The sequence below is a fragment of the Chiloscyllium plagiosum genome, unplaced genomic scaffold (genome assembly GCF_037043375.1).
Source record: "Chiloscyllium plagiosum isolate Xiang-an unplaced genomic scaffold, Cpla_swu_hap1 HiC_scaffold_8, whole genome shotgun sequence".
NCBI lineage: Eukaryota > Metazoa > Chordata > Chondrichthyes > Orectolobiformes > Hemiscylliidae > Chiloscyllium > Chiloscyllium plagiosum.
Genome location: NW_028270146.1, coordinates 38,321,473 through 38,338,874, shown reverse-complemented (window position 1 = coordinate 38,338,874; position 17,402 = coordinate 38,321,473). Strand labels below are relative to the sequence as shown.

The window sequence follows — 17,402 nt, the reverse complement described above, 5'->3', positions numbered from 1 at the left end:
CAGATGCAGTTAAATTTGATTGCTGTCAAAACAGCAACCAACTCAAGTATCCATTTCACAGCCAAATGTTACATATTTTCCATTCTCCAGTACACTCTGGGACTACTAGCTAGTGCTATTACAGGTGCTTGTAAGCTCTCTGTGCAATACAGCATTCACTCTCTCTTAAAAGTACAATGCACACATTCAACTTCATAACAATATTACAATGAAAGTAAATGTATCAAATGATTGAATACTGCTAAATTATTTAAATATAATAATGAAACTCCTGCGTATTTCAAACAGGGGTTTTTCTCACTTACCTTCTAGCCTGCTGGAGATGTTTATGTCCTGCACAAAAAGAAACTCAGCATAATGCGCTTGTCTCTGTTACCTTTACCAAATATGGTAGGAACTTCCACATTGCTATAAGAAAACCAGCTTCTTGTTCATAATTAAACAAGAGAACACTGAGTTAGACACATATTGAGAAGGCCCAGGAATGTTAAGATAGGTCTACTCACAGCAAAGCAACAGATATACATAGTCAATGTGAAACCAGACCCCCCTTCACTATTATTTATTTGTGATTTGTGAATCTGAAATTGTATAATACCAGGATATATTATTGAGTTTTGGGATCAAATCAGTGTCCCGAAATCACACTTGATGGCAATGAGACTGGTTCAGCAATTTTATTGGCCTCCTAGTTGGTCACCACCGGGCTCTCTGTTCAATTAAGGGTGGCAGGCAAGGTTTAGATACTGAGGACTGACAGCTCTGAAACCTTGGTTATCGCACTGGGAGAGATAGGCATTGCTTAGATAGGATGTAGCCTCTTGATGTACAACCTCACTCGTAGCATGGCACCTCTAGATTCAATGCTCAATGCTGTCTCACTGCAAGCATGCTACCTCTAAGTATCCCCCCCACACTGTGATAGGAGCCACACTGTCACCAGCAATATCATTTAGATTGGCTGTCTTTTTTTAAAGCATTCTTAAATTCCAAAGTTAAGTCAATGTGGCTTCAAAAAGAACCCTCAAAGTACTCTGCAATCAAGCAATCCATAAAAGATGGATCCTTACATATGAACTGAACTATATGGCCTTTTTTATTTAACAACAAAGATGCAACCATAAATGCTCACTTGATGTGATGTTATTGACTTAACTACAAATACACAGTCAACATTACACATAACACTAAAACTAATTGTTGTAAAATAGGCTAGATCCATCGATTGGATACACCTGCATATAATGTTATTCCAGCATGAAAGGAAATTGTTTGGCAATAAAAAACATCTGTTTTCTGTAAATGAATCTACTCAGTGCCATTATCCACTCTATCCATAGAGCCCCATAAGTTTATTTCCCTCAAATGCTTGTCCACCTTCCTTTTGAACTAATTAAATGTCTCAATTTTCACTGACATTGTGAGCTGAGAGTTCCAAGTTCTAAGCACTTGCTACTTTTTTAAAAAAGCACATCTGCATATCACCTGTTATCACTTACTCAAAAAAATTAAATTTGTACCCTCACCCATATAATCAGCAGATTTTTCACTGCATGTCATTAAGCATATAACATCCCTTTTGCTGTAAATAGGCCCCACCCATCCTTATCCCTATTTACATATTCCAGTATCAAATTGTCATTGTCAGCAATTCCTATCTGACTAGTATGATTATCCACCTAGGAAATTCTGTGTCATTGGTCATGTGGATCTTTGCATATCTGATGAGCCTACTCTTAGACCATGCATTTGGCATGTCTTTCTGGGAGATGGATTGGTCTTTATCTTTTAAGATTGTTGACTTTCCTTTCTCCAGTTCCTTTTCTGTACCACCTCTTGTTTTGGGTGTTCTCAAAGAATGGTACTTCTTCATACAGGGACTTCATCCACGTCAGTTTCTTCTGAATGAGGATCTGCCATGCATGGGACATCTTTGTTGCATTTCTTGAGGGAAGTCTTCAGAGAGTCTTTGAAAAACTTCCCTTGTCCTCCTTTTGTTTGTTTGCCTTCCCTCAGCTGGGTGAAAAGGATTTGCTTTGGTAATTCGAACTTAGGCATCCTAAGCATGTGGTCACTCCAGCAGAGTTGGTATCAGATGATCATGGCCACGATGCTGGTGGTGTTAGCTGCTTCAAGGATGCTGATATTGGTACCCTGTTCTCTTAGCTGATATGGAGAATGTGTCTCAAGCAATATGATGGTACTTCTCAAGAGTCTTGAAGTGGCGCCAAAACTGAATATAGGTTTTAGAGGCACATAGTCAGATGGATGAGTCTTGTACATCAGGATGAGTATCATGACCATCGAAGACTCTCATTCTTAGGCCTCTGAAGGCAGCTGTCATAGATTGGATGAGATGTTGAATGTCTGCAACATTAATGAGATGTAGTTTTCCAACTGGAAGAAATGTCCCACTTTTGGACGATTTCTTCATTGACTTTAATAGACAAATAGACCGGAACTTGACCAGGGATGGATTGGGAAAAGATTTGAGTCATCTTGAGGTTGAAGCAGAATCCCCCATTGCACTTCTCAACTAACTGAGTCAAAACCCTTGATCAGGTCAAGAAGGGCAGTGGATTTGTTCGTGTTGTTCCTGGATTTCAGTTGGAGTTGTCAAGCAATAAAAATCAATTCCATACTTCCACAGTTTGGTCAGAAACTCCACAGGCTTTCAGGAAAGAAGCCAAGACAAGAGAAGTTGCCTAGTGAAAATTAAGGCACTGTCTTTTTAACCTCACCCATTATTTGAGGTGTGGTGATCGTCAGGATAAACACACCACCAGTTTTCTCTATCCAGTGAAAGAACAGCCTGTGATCCTCTGGGACTATAGCAGTTTTCACTAACTTTTTTCCTGGTTGTGTGCTATAGAAGATATTTGGGTTCAGTTTAATGCTAACTGCCATTTATTCTCATTCTTGCTTTACTAATCTATCTTGTGTCTTCACTTATCTTACGTTGTTGTATTTGATCTGATTCTTGTTTGAAAAATTCACCTGATATGCATTATACACTCTTGTTTGTTTCCTCATATTCTCTTATCTTCTCATCACCCATTTGAGTCTGGCATTGGCTTTGTTGCCTTTTACCTTTGTTGAAACATTGTGAATACACTGGTTTTAGGAGGTATATTTTGTCCTGGTTTCACTAGAGAGAGAGAGAGAGATTGAACAAGAGGTGACGATCAGTCTGTGGTAACTTAAACAGGTGGTGAGGCCTTGTTCTTTTCTTTTAAGAAGTTGGAACAATAGAAGCAGTCAGGATGGGCATGACCAGCTCTCTTAGGCCTGGATATCTACTTTTGTTTTTTGCTTTAAGATTCAGCAGATGCTGCTAGAGTTTTGAAGTAGAAGCTATTCTCGCCCTCCCTCTTAAGTCAGAGCTGGAGTTTCTCTTCATATTACAGTCATTGCATGTGACCAAAATCTGATTTTGCCTTTTTGCCAAGAGATGTGTATATGGGATTTTACTATATTGGAACAATTAATTAGTAATGACTACAGTATCTATTATTCTGTTAAGTATTCCATTAGAGTTGTTATTCTAAGTTTATCTTTCTTGTGTTGTATTTTAACTATTGTGTTTGAATAAAGTGTTGTGCTTAAGGTCGAGTAATTTTATCAGTTAAATTGTATCTGGAGCACAGCATTTGCCTTAAAGATAAGAAAATGTTAGGGTCTAGGCTATTTTCTTAAAATACTTTGAAGGGTCCGGTCGATAACAACATACCTAAACTATACCTGAAACATCTCTCTCTTAATGATCCCTGTTCCATTTCAGAAATAGCACAGGAAGGATAACAAGATTGGCATTCCTTTCATGTGACATCAAAATACAAATGTCCACATGTTTTCCCTTTTCATTTTAATGTATGTTTAGATGGCGTTAATGTAGTTGTAAGTAAGGTTAAAGTGAAAATAATATGTCACCCATGATAGGTAATTTGATAGCATTTCAAGGAAAAACAGCAACTTACAATTTTTTTTACTGTATTTAAGTGTTCAGTGCTTCTACAAACTCTATTTAAATTTTGAAAGGTGATGAGTATAAAAAAAATTGCTATTTTAAATTAGTAAATTTATCATTGATAATTTTAAACTAAAACATTTAACATTAGTGTCGAAATGAAGATGCAGTATGATTTAGTGGATGAATTTTTCCTCTCCTGTAGTCAACTGTGATGAAAAAGACAATGTATTATCGTATGCGTATAAAGGACATCCGACGGCAGCAAGCTGAAATTGTGGCAAAGTTACAGAAGCAAATTAGTTCATTGCAGGACGTGCCTAAGGAGCGAATAAATACCATTGGCTTCTGCATTAAAACCGTAAGTACAAAACCTACGTTGGTGATTGATTTTTTTTTCCCTTAATTCAGCCTCCACTGAAAGGCTCTGCTTTTCCTACTCTCATACTCTGTGTTACTAATACTCAAAATTGTCTAGCCGTTTTTCCATTCTCTGCAATGAGTAATCAAGAGCTTGCTACTTTTAGACATTTATACAAACATTGTACTGGTAGAGGTCAGGTTGTTTGGTTTGGTAATAAATGTGAAACCTTAGAGAAGAAGAGCTTTTAAGAATTTCCCAGCGACATAGGGAAAGGACATGATTTCATTCTTTAATAAAGCAGTTAGATGAAACCATGTGACTTGCAGTAATTGATTCTTTCAACCAAGTTGAGCTTCAGTAACCTTTTCCTTTTTAAAAAAACGAAGCCAGGTCCAGGAACTCTTTTTAGTACTTCAACTGAATCATTTTTCACAATTCTTTAGACATGACTCCTCAAAAACTATTAATAATAGAAGTGCCTTTCTAAAAGTTGTAACAATCTAAAATCAACATAGATTCAGTATTTAGTAATGGACAACAATAGAACAAGTTAAAGCAAAGGTATTTTTGCATGAACAAAAAGTGGAATGGAAATATGCCATGGAAAATCCACATCTGCCAAAGTGTGGAAAACAGCATATGTAGTATTAACTGAATAGTCCCAAAGTCTTAAAGATAGTGTTGTGTTGATCAACAGGATTACAACTCACTAAATGTAGTGAAGCAGTGGCATCGTGGTAATATAAATAGAAAGTGGTGGAGAAACTCAGCAGATCTGGCAGAATCTGTAGGGAGTGAAGCAGAGTTAATGTTTTGAGGCCTGTGACACTTCGTCAGAACTGAAAATAACTGGGGAGAAGTGGTACTAGCGTTTATGTTGATGGGGTGGAAGTTTGGGGGGCTGTGGGGAGAGAAGTGGTAGTAGAGAATAGAGTACAAAGAGACAGTGAGCAGAGAGAGCAAAAAGATATAGGCAAACTAAAAGATTATAATTGAGAGACAGAAAATCGCTAGAAGGATACTAGGAGGTAAACAGACAAGTGTTGCATCATCTGTGATTCTGTGAGATGGTGCTGTGGAAATGTGGGGAAATGCTGGGAACAGAAGGAGAGTGGAACAGATTGTCGCAGACTGAATGCTGACATTTTGCTGGAGATAGTGGAAATGAAATGATCCTTTGGATGCGGAATCTAGTGGATGAAAAGTAAAGACGAGGTACAATCTATCATTGTGGGAGGCGAGAGAAGGGGTGAAGGCAGAAGTGTGGAAATAGGTCAGACGTGTCTGAGGGTATTGTCAACCACAATGAAACCTTAGTTAAAGAGAAAGGTGGACTGTTCTTTGTTTTTAAAGTGGCAATTAACTGACGATTAATCTAGAAATCTAGATGACTGTTTGGGGCCGTAGGTTCAAACCTCAATTCAGTAGAAGTGTGAAAAACTAGTCATTGTTGTTTGCTGTTTTTAAAAAAAAGGTCTGGTTGATCAATGGTCTTTTAGAGATGGAAATCAGTCAACCATACCTGTTTTTGCCAACATGTGACTCTAGACCAAAGTGGCTAACCCTCAATTGTCCTCAATGCAATTAGGAATGGGTAATAAATGCTGGCTAAACTGGCAATGCCCAACTCCTTAAAAGAAGTAAGAAAATATTCTGCATGTCAGCTTAGAATTGTGATGATTGTAACGAGGTCATAGAATGAGTTCCCTGGTTGGGGCTGTTAACCTGATCAAATCAAAGTCCTGGCTAATGGATATAAACAGGAGTGTCAGACATCCTGTTGACACTGAGAATTGGCTCTGAGGAGGCTAGACCAGTGTTAAGGACTCTCCATATGTAAATAAATGATGACTTGGTGACCGATACCAGCCCCTCTAGAGTTAATTCAATGGTGACGAGAGAAAAACATACTTCTGAAGAAATTGACTCTCAACAGTAATCTTTGAGTTGGGGTAAGCATTAGGCTGTTACTTGGGAAGCTTAACTCATTTGAATCAGCTGTTGAAGACTGGGCCAAGTATGTTCAAATAATGCATTATTTTTACCGGCAAAAGCCTTTGACAGGTTTTCTGCATGGCAGATTAATTAGCAAAGTTAGAACACATGGGATTCAAGGTGAGCTTGCCAATTGGATACAAAATTGGCTTTATGTTAGGAGATAGTGGAGGGTTGTTTGGACTGGAGACCTGTGACCAGTGATACACATCCACTTTTGTTTGTCATTTATTTGAATGAGAATATAGGAGGCATGGTTGGTAGGTTTGCAGATGAGATCAAAATTGGTATAGTGAAGGTTATCCAAGATTACAAAGAGGTTCTGATCAATTGAGTCAATTGGCTGAGCAGTCGTAGATGGAGTTTAATTTGGATAAATATGAGGTTTTGCATTTTTTTTAATACAAACAAGGACAGGACTTGTACAATTAATGATAGCATCTTGGGTAGTGTTGTGGAACAGAGACCTAGGGATTCAGGTATACAATTCTTTGAAATTTGTGTCATAGGTAGGCAGGGTGGTTAAGAAGGTGAAAGTGAGGACTGCAGATGCTGGCGATTTAGAGTCAAGATGAGAGTGGTGCTGGAAAAGCGCAGCAGGTCAGGCAGCATCCGAGGAGCAGGAAAATCAACGTTTCAGGCAGGAGCCCTTCATCAGGGTTAAGGAGGCATTTAGCACACTTGCCTTCGTTGCTCAGACCTTTGAGTTTGGAACATCATGTTGAGTTTGTACAAAGCATTGGTAAGGCCTCTTCTGGACTATTCTGTGCAGTTTTGGTCACCCTATTATAGGAAGGATATTATTAAACTGGAGAGGTTCAGAGAAGATTTACCAGGATGTTGCGAGGAATGGACGTTTTGAGATATAAAATTAGACTGGAAAGACTAAGATTTTTTTTCACTTGAGCATAGGAGTTTTAGGGGTGATCTTCTGGAGGTTTATAATATCATGAAGAACATTGATAAGGTGGATGCCTAAGGTCTTTTCCCTAGGGTGGGGGAGTTTAAAACAAGTGTGCATATTTTTAAAGTGAGAAGAGAGTTTTGAAAAGTAGATGAGGGGAAACTTTGTTCACAGAGAGTAGTTAGTGTGTGGAATGAACTGTCAGAGAAAGTGGTGGGTGCAGGTACAGTTAATGTTTAAAAGACACTTGGATGCATTCATGAATAGGATAAATTTTGGAGGGATATGGACCAAGTGCAGGCAAGTGGGACTAGTTTAGTTTGGGAACATGGTCAGCATAGACTGGTTGGATCGAAGGCTCTGTTTCCAAGCTGTATAACTGTATGACATTGGGACAGATGAAAAGCAATGAGTAATTCATCTGACAGCTTGTGAACCTGCAGCTTTTTTTGGTTATTAGCAGCCTTATTTTCCCTGAGGTACCAAATACTAAAACCTTTCAAGAGTTGACAGATTTAGTTAAGGAATATTATGATCCCAAGCCACTTCTAATTTTGAAGTGCTATTGGTTTTACTCTGCATTTTTGAGAACCAGGGAAATCTTTATCAGGACATCTGATGAGGTTAAGAAGACTGGCAGAGGTATGTAACTTTGGTTTAAACCTTAATGAAATGCTGGGAGACTGTTTAGTTTGAAGGATTAATGATATATCGATGGAAAAGCACCTGTAAGCTGAAACCTAACTGGACTTCAAACAGGCACTGGCTTTATCATTAGAAAATGCAGCAAGTGGAGAATGAGTTGCAGAGTATTCCGATGGAAGTGGACACCTTCACCAGTCCAACTGAGATCAGTGAACACCACTTGAGCGAAGGCAATCGCATTGACTCATTCAGGACATTTCCTGAACAGAGGGACTCTAGGTCAGCCCACAGCAAAATTACAAATTAAAGCCACGTCCCCCCAGATAGTTAACATTTTTTTTCTGGGTCTGGGCTGACAAGCAATTTTAGTTGCTGCAAAAGAGTCCCACTCGACCTAAATTGAGTAAAACCGCTCCTAGGCGGGTATCGAGAAGAGTGCACACCCTGGAAAGTCCACCTACACCTAGTTTGGAACAGTTAATTGCTTAGCAACGTCTAAATCCGAACCAATCAAACTAAACATCTGGTTAAATGGCCACCCAGTTCTAGTGGAGATTGGATTGAATTGAATTTATTGTCACGTGTACCGAGGCACAGTGAAAAGCTTTGTCTTGCGAGCAATGCAGGCCAATCAAGAGTTAAGTAGCATAAATAAGTAAATAAGAGGTAAACAGCAGCAAAAACAAAAACACAGGTACAGGTGAATGTTAAGAGTTTGCAAGTCCATTCAATATTGAACAACAGTAGGGTAGAAACTGTTTCAAAACTGTGTGTGTTCAGGCTTCTGTACCTTCTCCCTGATGATAGAAGTTGTAGAAAAACATTACCAGGGTGGGATGGATCTTTGAGAATCCTGGCGGCCTTTCCTTGACAGCGAGCCTGGTAGATGGATTCTATAGATGGGAGGTTGGCCTTTGTGATTGTACGGGCTGAGTTCAGATAGTGATACATCCAGACAGAATGCTCTCTGGCACACCTATAAAAGTTGGCAAAGGTATTCACCATCATGCCAGATTTCCTCCACTGCCTGAGGAAGAGGAGACGTGGTTGGGCCTTTGTAACCAGTGTGTCCACATGAGTCCAAGAGAGCTTGTTGTGGATGACGACTCCCGGGAGCTTGACACACTCCACTCGTTCCACCTCTGTGCTGTTAATGTGTAGGGGGTCATGAGTAACATCCTGCCAAAAGTCAGTAATGAGTTTGTTGGTTTTGCTGGCGTTGAGAGCTAGGTTGTTCTCGGTGCACTGTTTTTCCAGGTCTTCCACCTCACCTCTGTAGTCTATTTCGTCGCCATCTGAGATTCGACCGATAATGGTGGTGTCATCAGCAAACATGGCATTAGTCTGGTATTTGGTGACGCAGTCATGGATATACAGTGAGTACAGTAGGGGGCTGAGTACACACCTCAGGGGAGCTCCAGTGTTGAGTGTTGGTGAGGATGAAATATTGTCCTCCATCTTCACTGATTGTGGCCTAAGGGTCTGAACTCCAACCCTTAAGTTTGCATATGACATCAGCTAGGCTGAACCTGTACCTTTACAGATTAAGAGTACAACTTTGGTTCCACTCTCTTATGAGAAGCAAACACAGACAGTGGTTACCACTGACTGTAGTAAAAGGCTCGGGCACAAGCTTGATGGGACAAAATTGTTTAGAAAGATTCAGAGATTGGATCAACATTTTTTGATTACAAAGTGTATCCTGAGTTGTAATTCCAGATATCCATGGCTCATGTCCAGCTTAATGAATGACAGTGCCCCCTGCCAGCTTCATGCGAGGGATTTGGTATTCGTCCAGCTGCGAGAAGCAGTTTATCATTTATTTAAAACCCCCACAAAGGTGAACCAATCTGTTCGGCTTCACAGTCCATATGAACAGTGCAGCCAATCTGCACTGGTTTGATGGTTCCTTTGCTTTCCAGTCTCCTGATTTCTACTTCTACTTTAGCATGCAAAGTAAATGGCACTGGGTAGGCCTTGTAGGATTGCGGAATTGCTTCCTGGTCAACATGCAAGGTGACCTTGGCTCCTTTGATAGTCCCTAGACCTTTCTGAGAAACTTCCAGGTATTTATTTAGGACTTCACTCAGGCAGCCATTTTTTAATCGAAAAATGTTGACCCAATAAAGGTGAATCTTTCTCAACCAATTCCACCCCATTAAGCTTGGGTCTGAATCTTTTACTCCAATCAGTGGTAACTGTAGGAGACCAGAACCAAAGTCCTACGCTTAATTTGTAATAGTTCCCCAGTATACATTCTCAGTCTATCTGAGGTCTTGTGCAAATATAAATGTTGGAGTCCGGAGCGAATCTTGTTTAAGATTGGTTCTGCAACCACTGATACAGCAGCACCAGTATCGACCTCCATTTGAACCAAGTGACTTTTTTTTTGTGCAAGGTTTTTATTCTTTCACAAAATTATAAAAATACAAAAATATAACAATCTTGTATTACAAAAACATTAACAATAAACTACCTACTACTCTACAGAACAAATCAAGACTATCACAAAGGTACCAAACGATCTTTCCATATTAAGATTTAATAAATGACTGTACTTAGCAAATTAGTTTAAATTAACTTAAATTGTGCTAGACTAACCTAACTTATGGATATAAATTTACTTGCTGAGCTGGAAGGTTCGTTTTCAGACATTTCATCACCATACTAGATAACATCAGTGAGTCCCAGTGAAGCATCGTATTAGTGACCCATTTTCTATTTGTGTTTAGGTTTCCTTGGGTTGGTGATGTCATTTCCGTGGTGATGCTACTTCCTGTTCTTTTTCTCAGCAGGTGGTAAATGGGGTCCAAGTTGATGTGTTTGTTGATAGAGTTCCAGTTGGAATGCCATGCTCCAAGGAAACCTAAACACATAAATAGAAAGTGGGTCTCTAACATCAGTGCTTCACCAGAGGCTGACTGATGTTACCTACAATGGTGGAGAAATTGAGGTCTGCAGATGCTGGAGATCAGAGCTGAAAATGTGTTGCTGGAAAAGCGCAGCAGGTCAGGCAGCATCCAGGGAACAGGAGAATTGACGTTTCGGGCATAAGCCCTTCTTCAGGAGCATAAGCCCTTCTTCCATTCCTGAAGAAGGGCTTATGCCCGAAACGTCGATTCTCCTGTTCCCTGGATGCTGCCTGACCTGCTGCGCTTTTCCAGCAACACATTTTCAGCTACCTACTATGGTGACAAAACATCTGAAAACGAACCTTCCAGCTCAGCGAGGAAACTTACATCCAGAACCTCAACCTGAGCTACAAATCTTATCAAAACTCATTAACACCTATGGGCGCAATATGCTAAAACTGGTCCAAAAATGGGAAACCAATGGCATTCGAAAGAGCGCCATCTGCGAACAGCTGTACTTCCTGCATGAATGCTTAAGGAAACAGATACTACCTAAATATCTTAAATACAAACCTCCCCTTAACACACCACTAGCCAAACCTAGAAGCATGGCATTCCAACCGGAACTCTATCAACAAACACATCATCTTGGACCCCATTTATCGTCCTCTGAGAAAAAGAAAAGGAAATTGCATATTGAGATTTTCTTCACATTCTCCCATATGTCCTCCCAAGTTTCAAATTAAAATTTCTGCTCTTAGTGCCTGATTCCAGACTCGGTAGAGTCTTTGCACATCTTCGAAGGTGCCCCCTGTCTGTAAATGATATAGAATACTGACTGAGAGAGTGCCCACGTGCCGGAGCACTCCTCTCTCCATGTCAAACTTAGGGCTGAGCCGTCAGCATGGTCCTTCTGTATATATTATCCCTAATCTGAAAATAACGGAAGAGGTACCTATTTGGTAGCCCATATCTGTGACTTAGTTGATTAAAAGACATCAGGACCTCCCCCTCAAAGAAGTCTCCCAAATAGGGGATTCCCTTGACCTCCCATGCTTTAAAGCCAGAATCCATTGACCCTGGCCTAAATTCTGGGGCTCCTGCTAAGGGGCTGAAAGGTGAGGTCTTATGTAAACTACCCTTGCCCTGCTACATCATTCTCCACACTTTGAGCATGTTTATGATGATTGGTCTTTTACAACGCTCAGCAACAGATTTCATCCTATCCATAAATAATAAGTTAAAGAGGGGATACATTGCCTGAGAGGCCTCAATATCAAGCCATATCAACCTTGGATCCCAGTCACTCTCATAGGACAATAGGGCCCTTATTTGGTATTGCTTAAAATCTGGGAGATCCACACCCCCGTCCCAATACTCTAGGGAGTTGCAACTTGGTAAATTTAATAAGAGGGCGCTTACGATACCAAATGAAGGACAGAAGCCAGCTATTGAACTTCCACAGAACTTGTCTGGGCAACAACAATGGGAGCATTCTCATAGGGTATAGTAGCTGAGGAAGAATATTCATTTTAATCAAGGCTATTCAGCCTAACCATGATATTGGTAACTCCTCCCAACACTGTAGATCCTGTTTTATCGTATCAAACAAGTGCACAAAGTTAGCTCTGTATAGCTGGTGGAAAGCAGGGATAATAAAAATATCCAAATTAAGAAAACTTTTTTGTGACCACCAGAAAGGAAATTGTGTTCCATCCTCCAGGTCAGGCACTCCCACCAAGCCCCCCATGGGCATGGCTTCCGATTTTGTAAAGTTAATTTTATATCCTGAGAAAATGCCGAATAACTTAATCTTTTGTATTAGCCGGGGTACAGACTTTTCTGGGTTAGCCAAGAAGAGAAGAACATCATCAGGGTAGAGAGTAATTTTGTGCTCTCCCATTCCGACCTTTGGCGCTGCTATTTCAGAGTCCTTCTGAATAGCTTCCGCCAATGCTTCGATTGCTAAGATAAATAGCAGTGGCGAGAGAGGACACCCTTGCCAGCTGCCTCTCCCAATGCTAAAAGTATCTGATTTTACGCCACTCGTAAGGACCGCAGCCTTGGGGTTGTTATATAGCACTAGGAGAAAGTGAGGACTGCAGATGCTGGAGATCAGAGCTGAAAAATGTGTTGCTGGAAAAGCGCAGCACGTCAGGCAGCATCACTATCATCCATCTAACGAAGGTCTCCCCAAGACCAAAATGTTCCAGGGGCACCAAATAGCTACAGCCACTCCACCCAATCATACACCTTTTTCACATCCAAGGAGAGCACCAAGCCTGGAATTGACTCTGCTGGCATACCTGTACTATATTAAACACCCTCCTGATATTATTGGAAGAGCTACAACCCTTGATAAAACCCGTCTGGTCTTCCTTTATGATAGTGGGCAGTACCTTCTCCAATCTCAGGGCTAGCGTTTTAGATAGGATTTTAAAATCTACGTTAAGCAGTGAGATAGATCTATATGAGGCACAGTCCTCAGGATCTTTCCCTTCCTTTAGAATAAGGGAGATAGTGGCCTCCCTAAAAGAAGGCGGAAGGCAGTCCTGGCTGTATGAATGATTGTACACACCCAATACTGGCTCGTCCAACATGTTTATGAATTTCTTTTTAGAACTCACTCGGGAATCTGTCTGGGCCAGGTGCTTTGCCACTTTGGAGCTGCCTTACTGCCTCTTGTATCTCTTCTATCTTTTGTATTGTTAAGGGTGCATTCAAAAGGGAGGCTTACTCTGCATTTATACCTGGGAGGTCCAGATGCTCAAAAAAGGATTCCATTCTTGTTACTCCATCCTCACAACCCTCCGACTGATATAACTGCATAAAATTTCCAGAGTATGGCATTAATCTTTTTCAACTCACGAGTGATACTACCGGATCTCTCCCTAGTGGACATGATGGACCGCGGGCCACTTATCCCTAGCCAGATACACCAGATATCTACCTGACTTATCCCCATATTCGAATAAGCTTTGCTTCGTAAAGGAAACCTCTCTCTTCGCTGCCTGGGTATGTACTGAACTCAGAGCAGGCTAGAGAGCTGTGACCCGCTATAGCTTAACCACAGATGGTCTATCATAATATGCTGATTTGGCTGCTTTCAATCAGGCCTCAAGCATCCACTGCTGCTCTGCCTTTTCCGAGTTGCTGAGTATGAAATTATTAAATCCCTTAAATATGCCTTGGTGGTTTCCCAAAACACTGATGGGTTACTGGCCATACCTGAGTTGATGTCCCAGAAGGTCCTCAATTGCCTTGTGAACTACTCTATAAATTTGTTATCCTTCAAAAGAAATGGATCCACGCACCAGTGCGGCGTGGCTATTCCACTAGCCCTGATCTTGACATCCAAGTACACTGCCGCATGATTCAAAATGGCTATGTTCCCAATCCTGCAGGATAACACTGAATCCAGACAGATCGATGGAACAAAGAACATAAAATTCTTGTGTTGCACTGTGCAGGTTGGAGTAAAAGGTAAAATCCCTACAAACTCCCCACACAAGTCCACTAGTTGTCTGGATTGCAGGGAGATACCTGAGACACCCCTTGGCATCCTGTCTACCTCAGGGTCTGTGAGACGGTTGAAGTCTATTCCTATGGCGCACCCCAAGAGCCATTAATTTGGAGAATGTGTCGATTAAGAATTAAGGGGTCCATCGGGGGCAGTAGACATTCAGGATGCCATACTCTTCCCTGTGATTTAAGGCCTTGAGGATGATGAACCGCCCATGTTCATCCTTAATTTGTTCTATTATCTGGAATGGGAGGTTCCTCTGTACCAGTATGACCACTCCTCTGCTTTTAGAATTGAAAGAGGAGAAAAATACCCAATAAATACTCCCTGCTGTAACTTCAATGCTCCTTGTCATTCAAATATGTTACCTGTAACAGGGTGATGTCAACCCTTTCCTTTCTGAAGTTTGAGAGTACCTTATTTCTTCTGATAGAGGAATGGCTCCCTTTTATGTTCCAGGTGCACGATCTAAACGAACCACTAGTCATGATGGCTAGTTGATGTTCATGTATCCTGGTGGCTAGTTTTCTGCCTGTTTGTCCAATATAGTGTTTGTTACAGTTCTTGCAAGGTGTTTTGTAAATGTCATTAGTTTTGCTTGTTGTCTGTATAGGTTCCTTCAAGTTCATTAGCTGCTGTTTTAGTGTGTTGGTGGGTTTGTGGACTACCATGATGCCAAGGGGTCTGAGTAGTCTGGCAGTCATTTCCGTGATGTCTTTGATGTAGGGAGAGTGACTAGGGTTTCTGGATGTGTTTTGTTTGCTTGTTTGGGTTTGTTGCTGAGAAATCAGGCAGATTATGTTCGTTGGGTACCGTTCTTTTTGAATACATTGTAAGGTGATTTTCCTCTGCTCTTCTTAGTTCCTCTGTGCTGCAGAGTGTGGTGGCTCATTAAAATAATGTTCTAATGTTCTTTTTATGCACAAGGACACTGCATTTTTCTATTTAAATAATATTCAGTTCCTCTATACTTCCCACCAAAGTGCATAAGTTTTATTTTCCTTTATTATATTCTAACTTCTGCTCTCTGTGGCACTCCACCAGCTACAGATTGACAATCTGAAAATGCCCCCTTTAACCGAACTCTCTCTTATATTAAATAATCCTCTATACATTCTAATATATTACTCCAACACCATATACTCTTATATTATTAAGGAGCTCAATGTATGTGGTTCTGTTCGCCGAGCTGGAAGTTTTTGTTGCAAACGTTTTGTCCCCTGTCTAGGTGACATCCTCAGTGCTTGGGAGCCTCCTGTGAAGCGCTTCTGTGGTGTTTCCTCCGGCATTTATAGTGGCCTGTCCCTGCCGCTTCCGGTTGTCAGTTTCAGCTGTCCACTGTAGTGGCCGGTATATTGGGTCCAGGTCGATGTGTTTGTTGATGGAGTTTGTGGATGAATACCATGCTTCTAGGAATTCCCTGGCTGTTCTTTGTTTGGCCGGAGGAAACACCACAGAAGTGCTTCACAGGAGGCTCCCAAGCACTGAGGATGTCACCTAGACAGGGGACGAAACGTTTGCAACAAAAATTTCCAGCTCGGCGAACAGAACCACAACAACGAGCACCCGAGCTACAAATCTTCACCCAAACTTTGGGCTCAATGTATGATAATTTACTAAAACGTTTTTTTGGAAATCTACTGGTTTTACTTTTTATTCATTATCTCCTCCAAGAATTCTTGTAAAATTTGTCAGCCATGATTTCCTCTTCATGAAACCCTGCTGACTCTCTTTGATGATATTGCATTTCTAAATGTTTTGGTATTACACCCTTTAATATAGACTCTTAACATTTTCCCGATGACAGATATTAAGCTAACTGGCCTATGGTATCCTGTTGCTTATCTCCTTCCTTTTTGAATAAGGGTATAACAATGGCAATTTTCCAAGATTCCAAGAATTTAAGGATTGTTGGAAGATTCCTACTAAGGTATTCATTATCTCTGTAGTCACTTTGTTGAATATCCTAGGATGTAATCCATCAGGTCCAGGTGGCCTATTGGCCTTTAACCCCATTAGTTTCCTTAGTACTTTGCTTCAGTGATAATTGTTGTATTTATTTCATAGTCATAGATATTTACAGCCCTGAAAAAGGTCCTTTGGTCCATTATGTCAGTGCTGGTCAAAAACAGCCACCTGACTTATTTAAACCCATTTTTCAGCACTTGGCTCATAGCCTTGTAAACTTGTGCATCACAAGTGCACATCTAAATGCTTCTTAAATGTTATGAGGGTTCCTGTCTCTACCACCCTTACAAGCAGTAAGTCCAGGAAAAATATTTCCTCACATCTTCTCCAAACCTTCCGCCCCTTACCTTAAATCTGTGCCCCTGCTCATTGATCCTTCCATCAGACAGTTTCTTCCTGTCTGCTCTATCTGTGCCCCTCACAATTTTATGCATCACAATCATGTCCCCTCTCAATCTCCTCTGCTTGAAGGAAGCTGAAAATGTGTTGCTGCAACAGCGCAGCAGGTCAGGCAGCATCCAGGGAACAGGAGAATCGATGTTTCGGGCATAAGCCCTTCCTCAGCTCTGATCTCCAGCATCTGCAGACCTCACTTTCTCCTCTGCTTGAAGGAAACAAACCGAGTCTGTCCAATCTCTTTTATAATCTTCATTTCCTCCTCCTTTCTTCCCCACTTGATTATTTAAAATTTTTCGAATGCTATTTATATCTTCTACCATGAAGATAGATGCACAGCATTCATTCAATTCCTGTGCTATTTCCTGGCTACCCATTATTATTTTCCCAGCATCATTCTCTAAGGAGCCTTTGGTCACTTAGACTTCTCTTCCTTTTTATATATTCAAAATAAGTTTCTTGCTGTCAATTTTGTTAGTATTTATCAGTTTATTTTCTCCCTCTCCCTCTTTATTGTTTTTGGTCACCTGTTGTTGGTTCTTAAGCCTTCTCAACTCTTTGTCTTGCCACATTTTATATTTTTCCTTTGATACGTACTTTTGATACTATATTTGCTGTCTTTGGTTAGTAATGGTTAGTTTATTCCCTTCCTTGAATCCTACTTTCACACTGTGATATAGTTATTATAAGCTGTGAATTATTTTCTTAAATACTTTGTCATTCTTCAACAACCATATTTTCTACTGAACCCCTTTCCCACTCCATTCCAGCCAACTTGTTTCTATGTA

General features: G+C 40.6%; 1 protein-coding gene across 6 annotated transcripts in view; it reads left to right on the top strand.

The window, feature by feature from the left end:
* Window positions 1-17,402, top strand: part of lrrc9 (leucine rich repeat containing 9) — a 237,547-nt gene that overhangs the window by 47,850 nt on the left and 172,295 nt on the right. For all 6 annotated transcript variants that reach the window (XR_015757872.1, XM_087989715.1, XM_043697264.2 and 3 more), the window contains one exon: window positions 4,173-4,328. Coding sequence is in view for 5 of the 6 variants with exons in the window: in XM_087989715.1 (XP_087845841.1) it covers window positions 4,173-4,328 (156 nt within the window). In the remaining variant the exon portion in view is untranslated. The remainder of the gene's footprint in view (window positions 1-4,172; window positions 4,329-17,402) is intronic.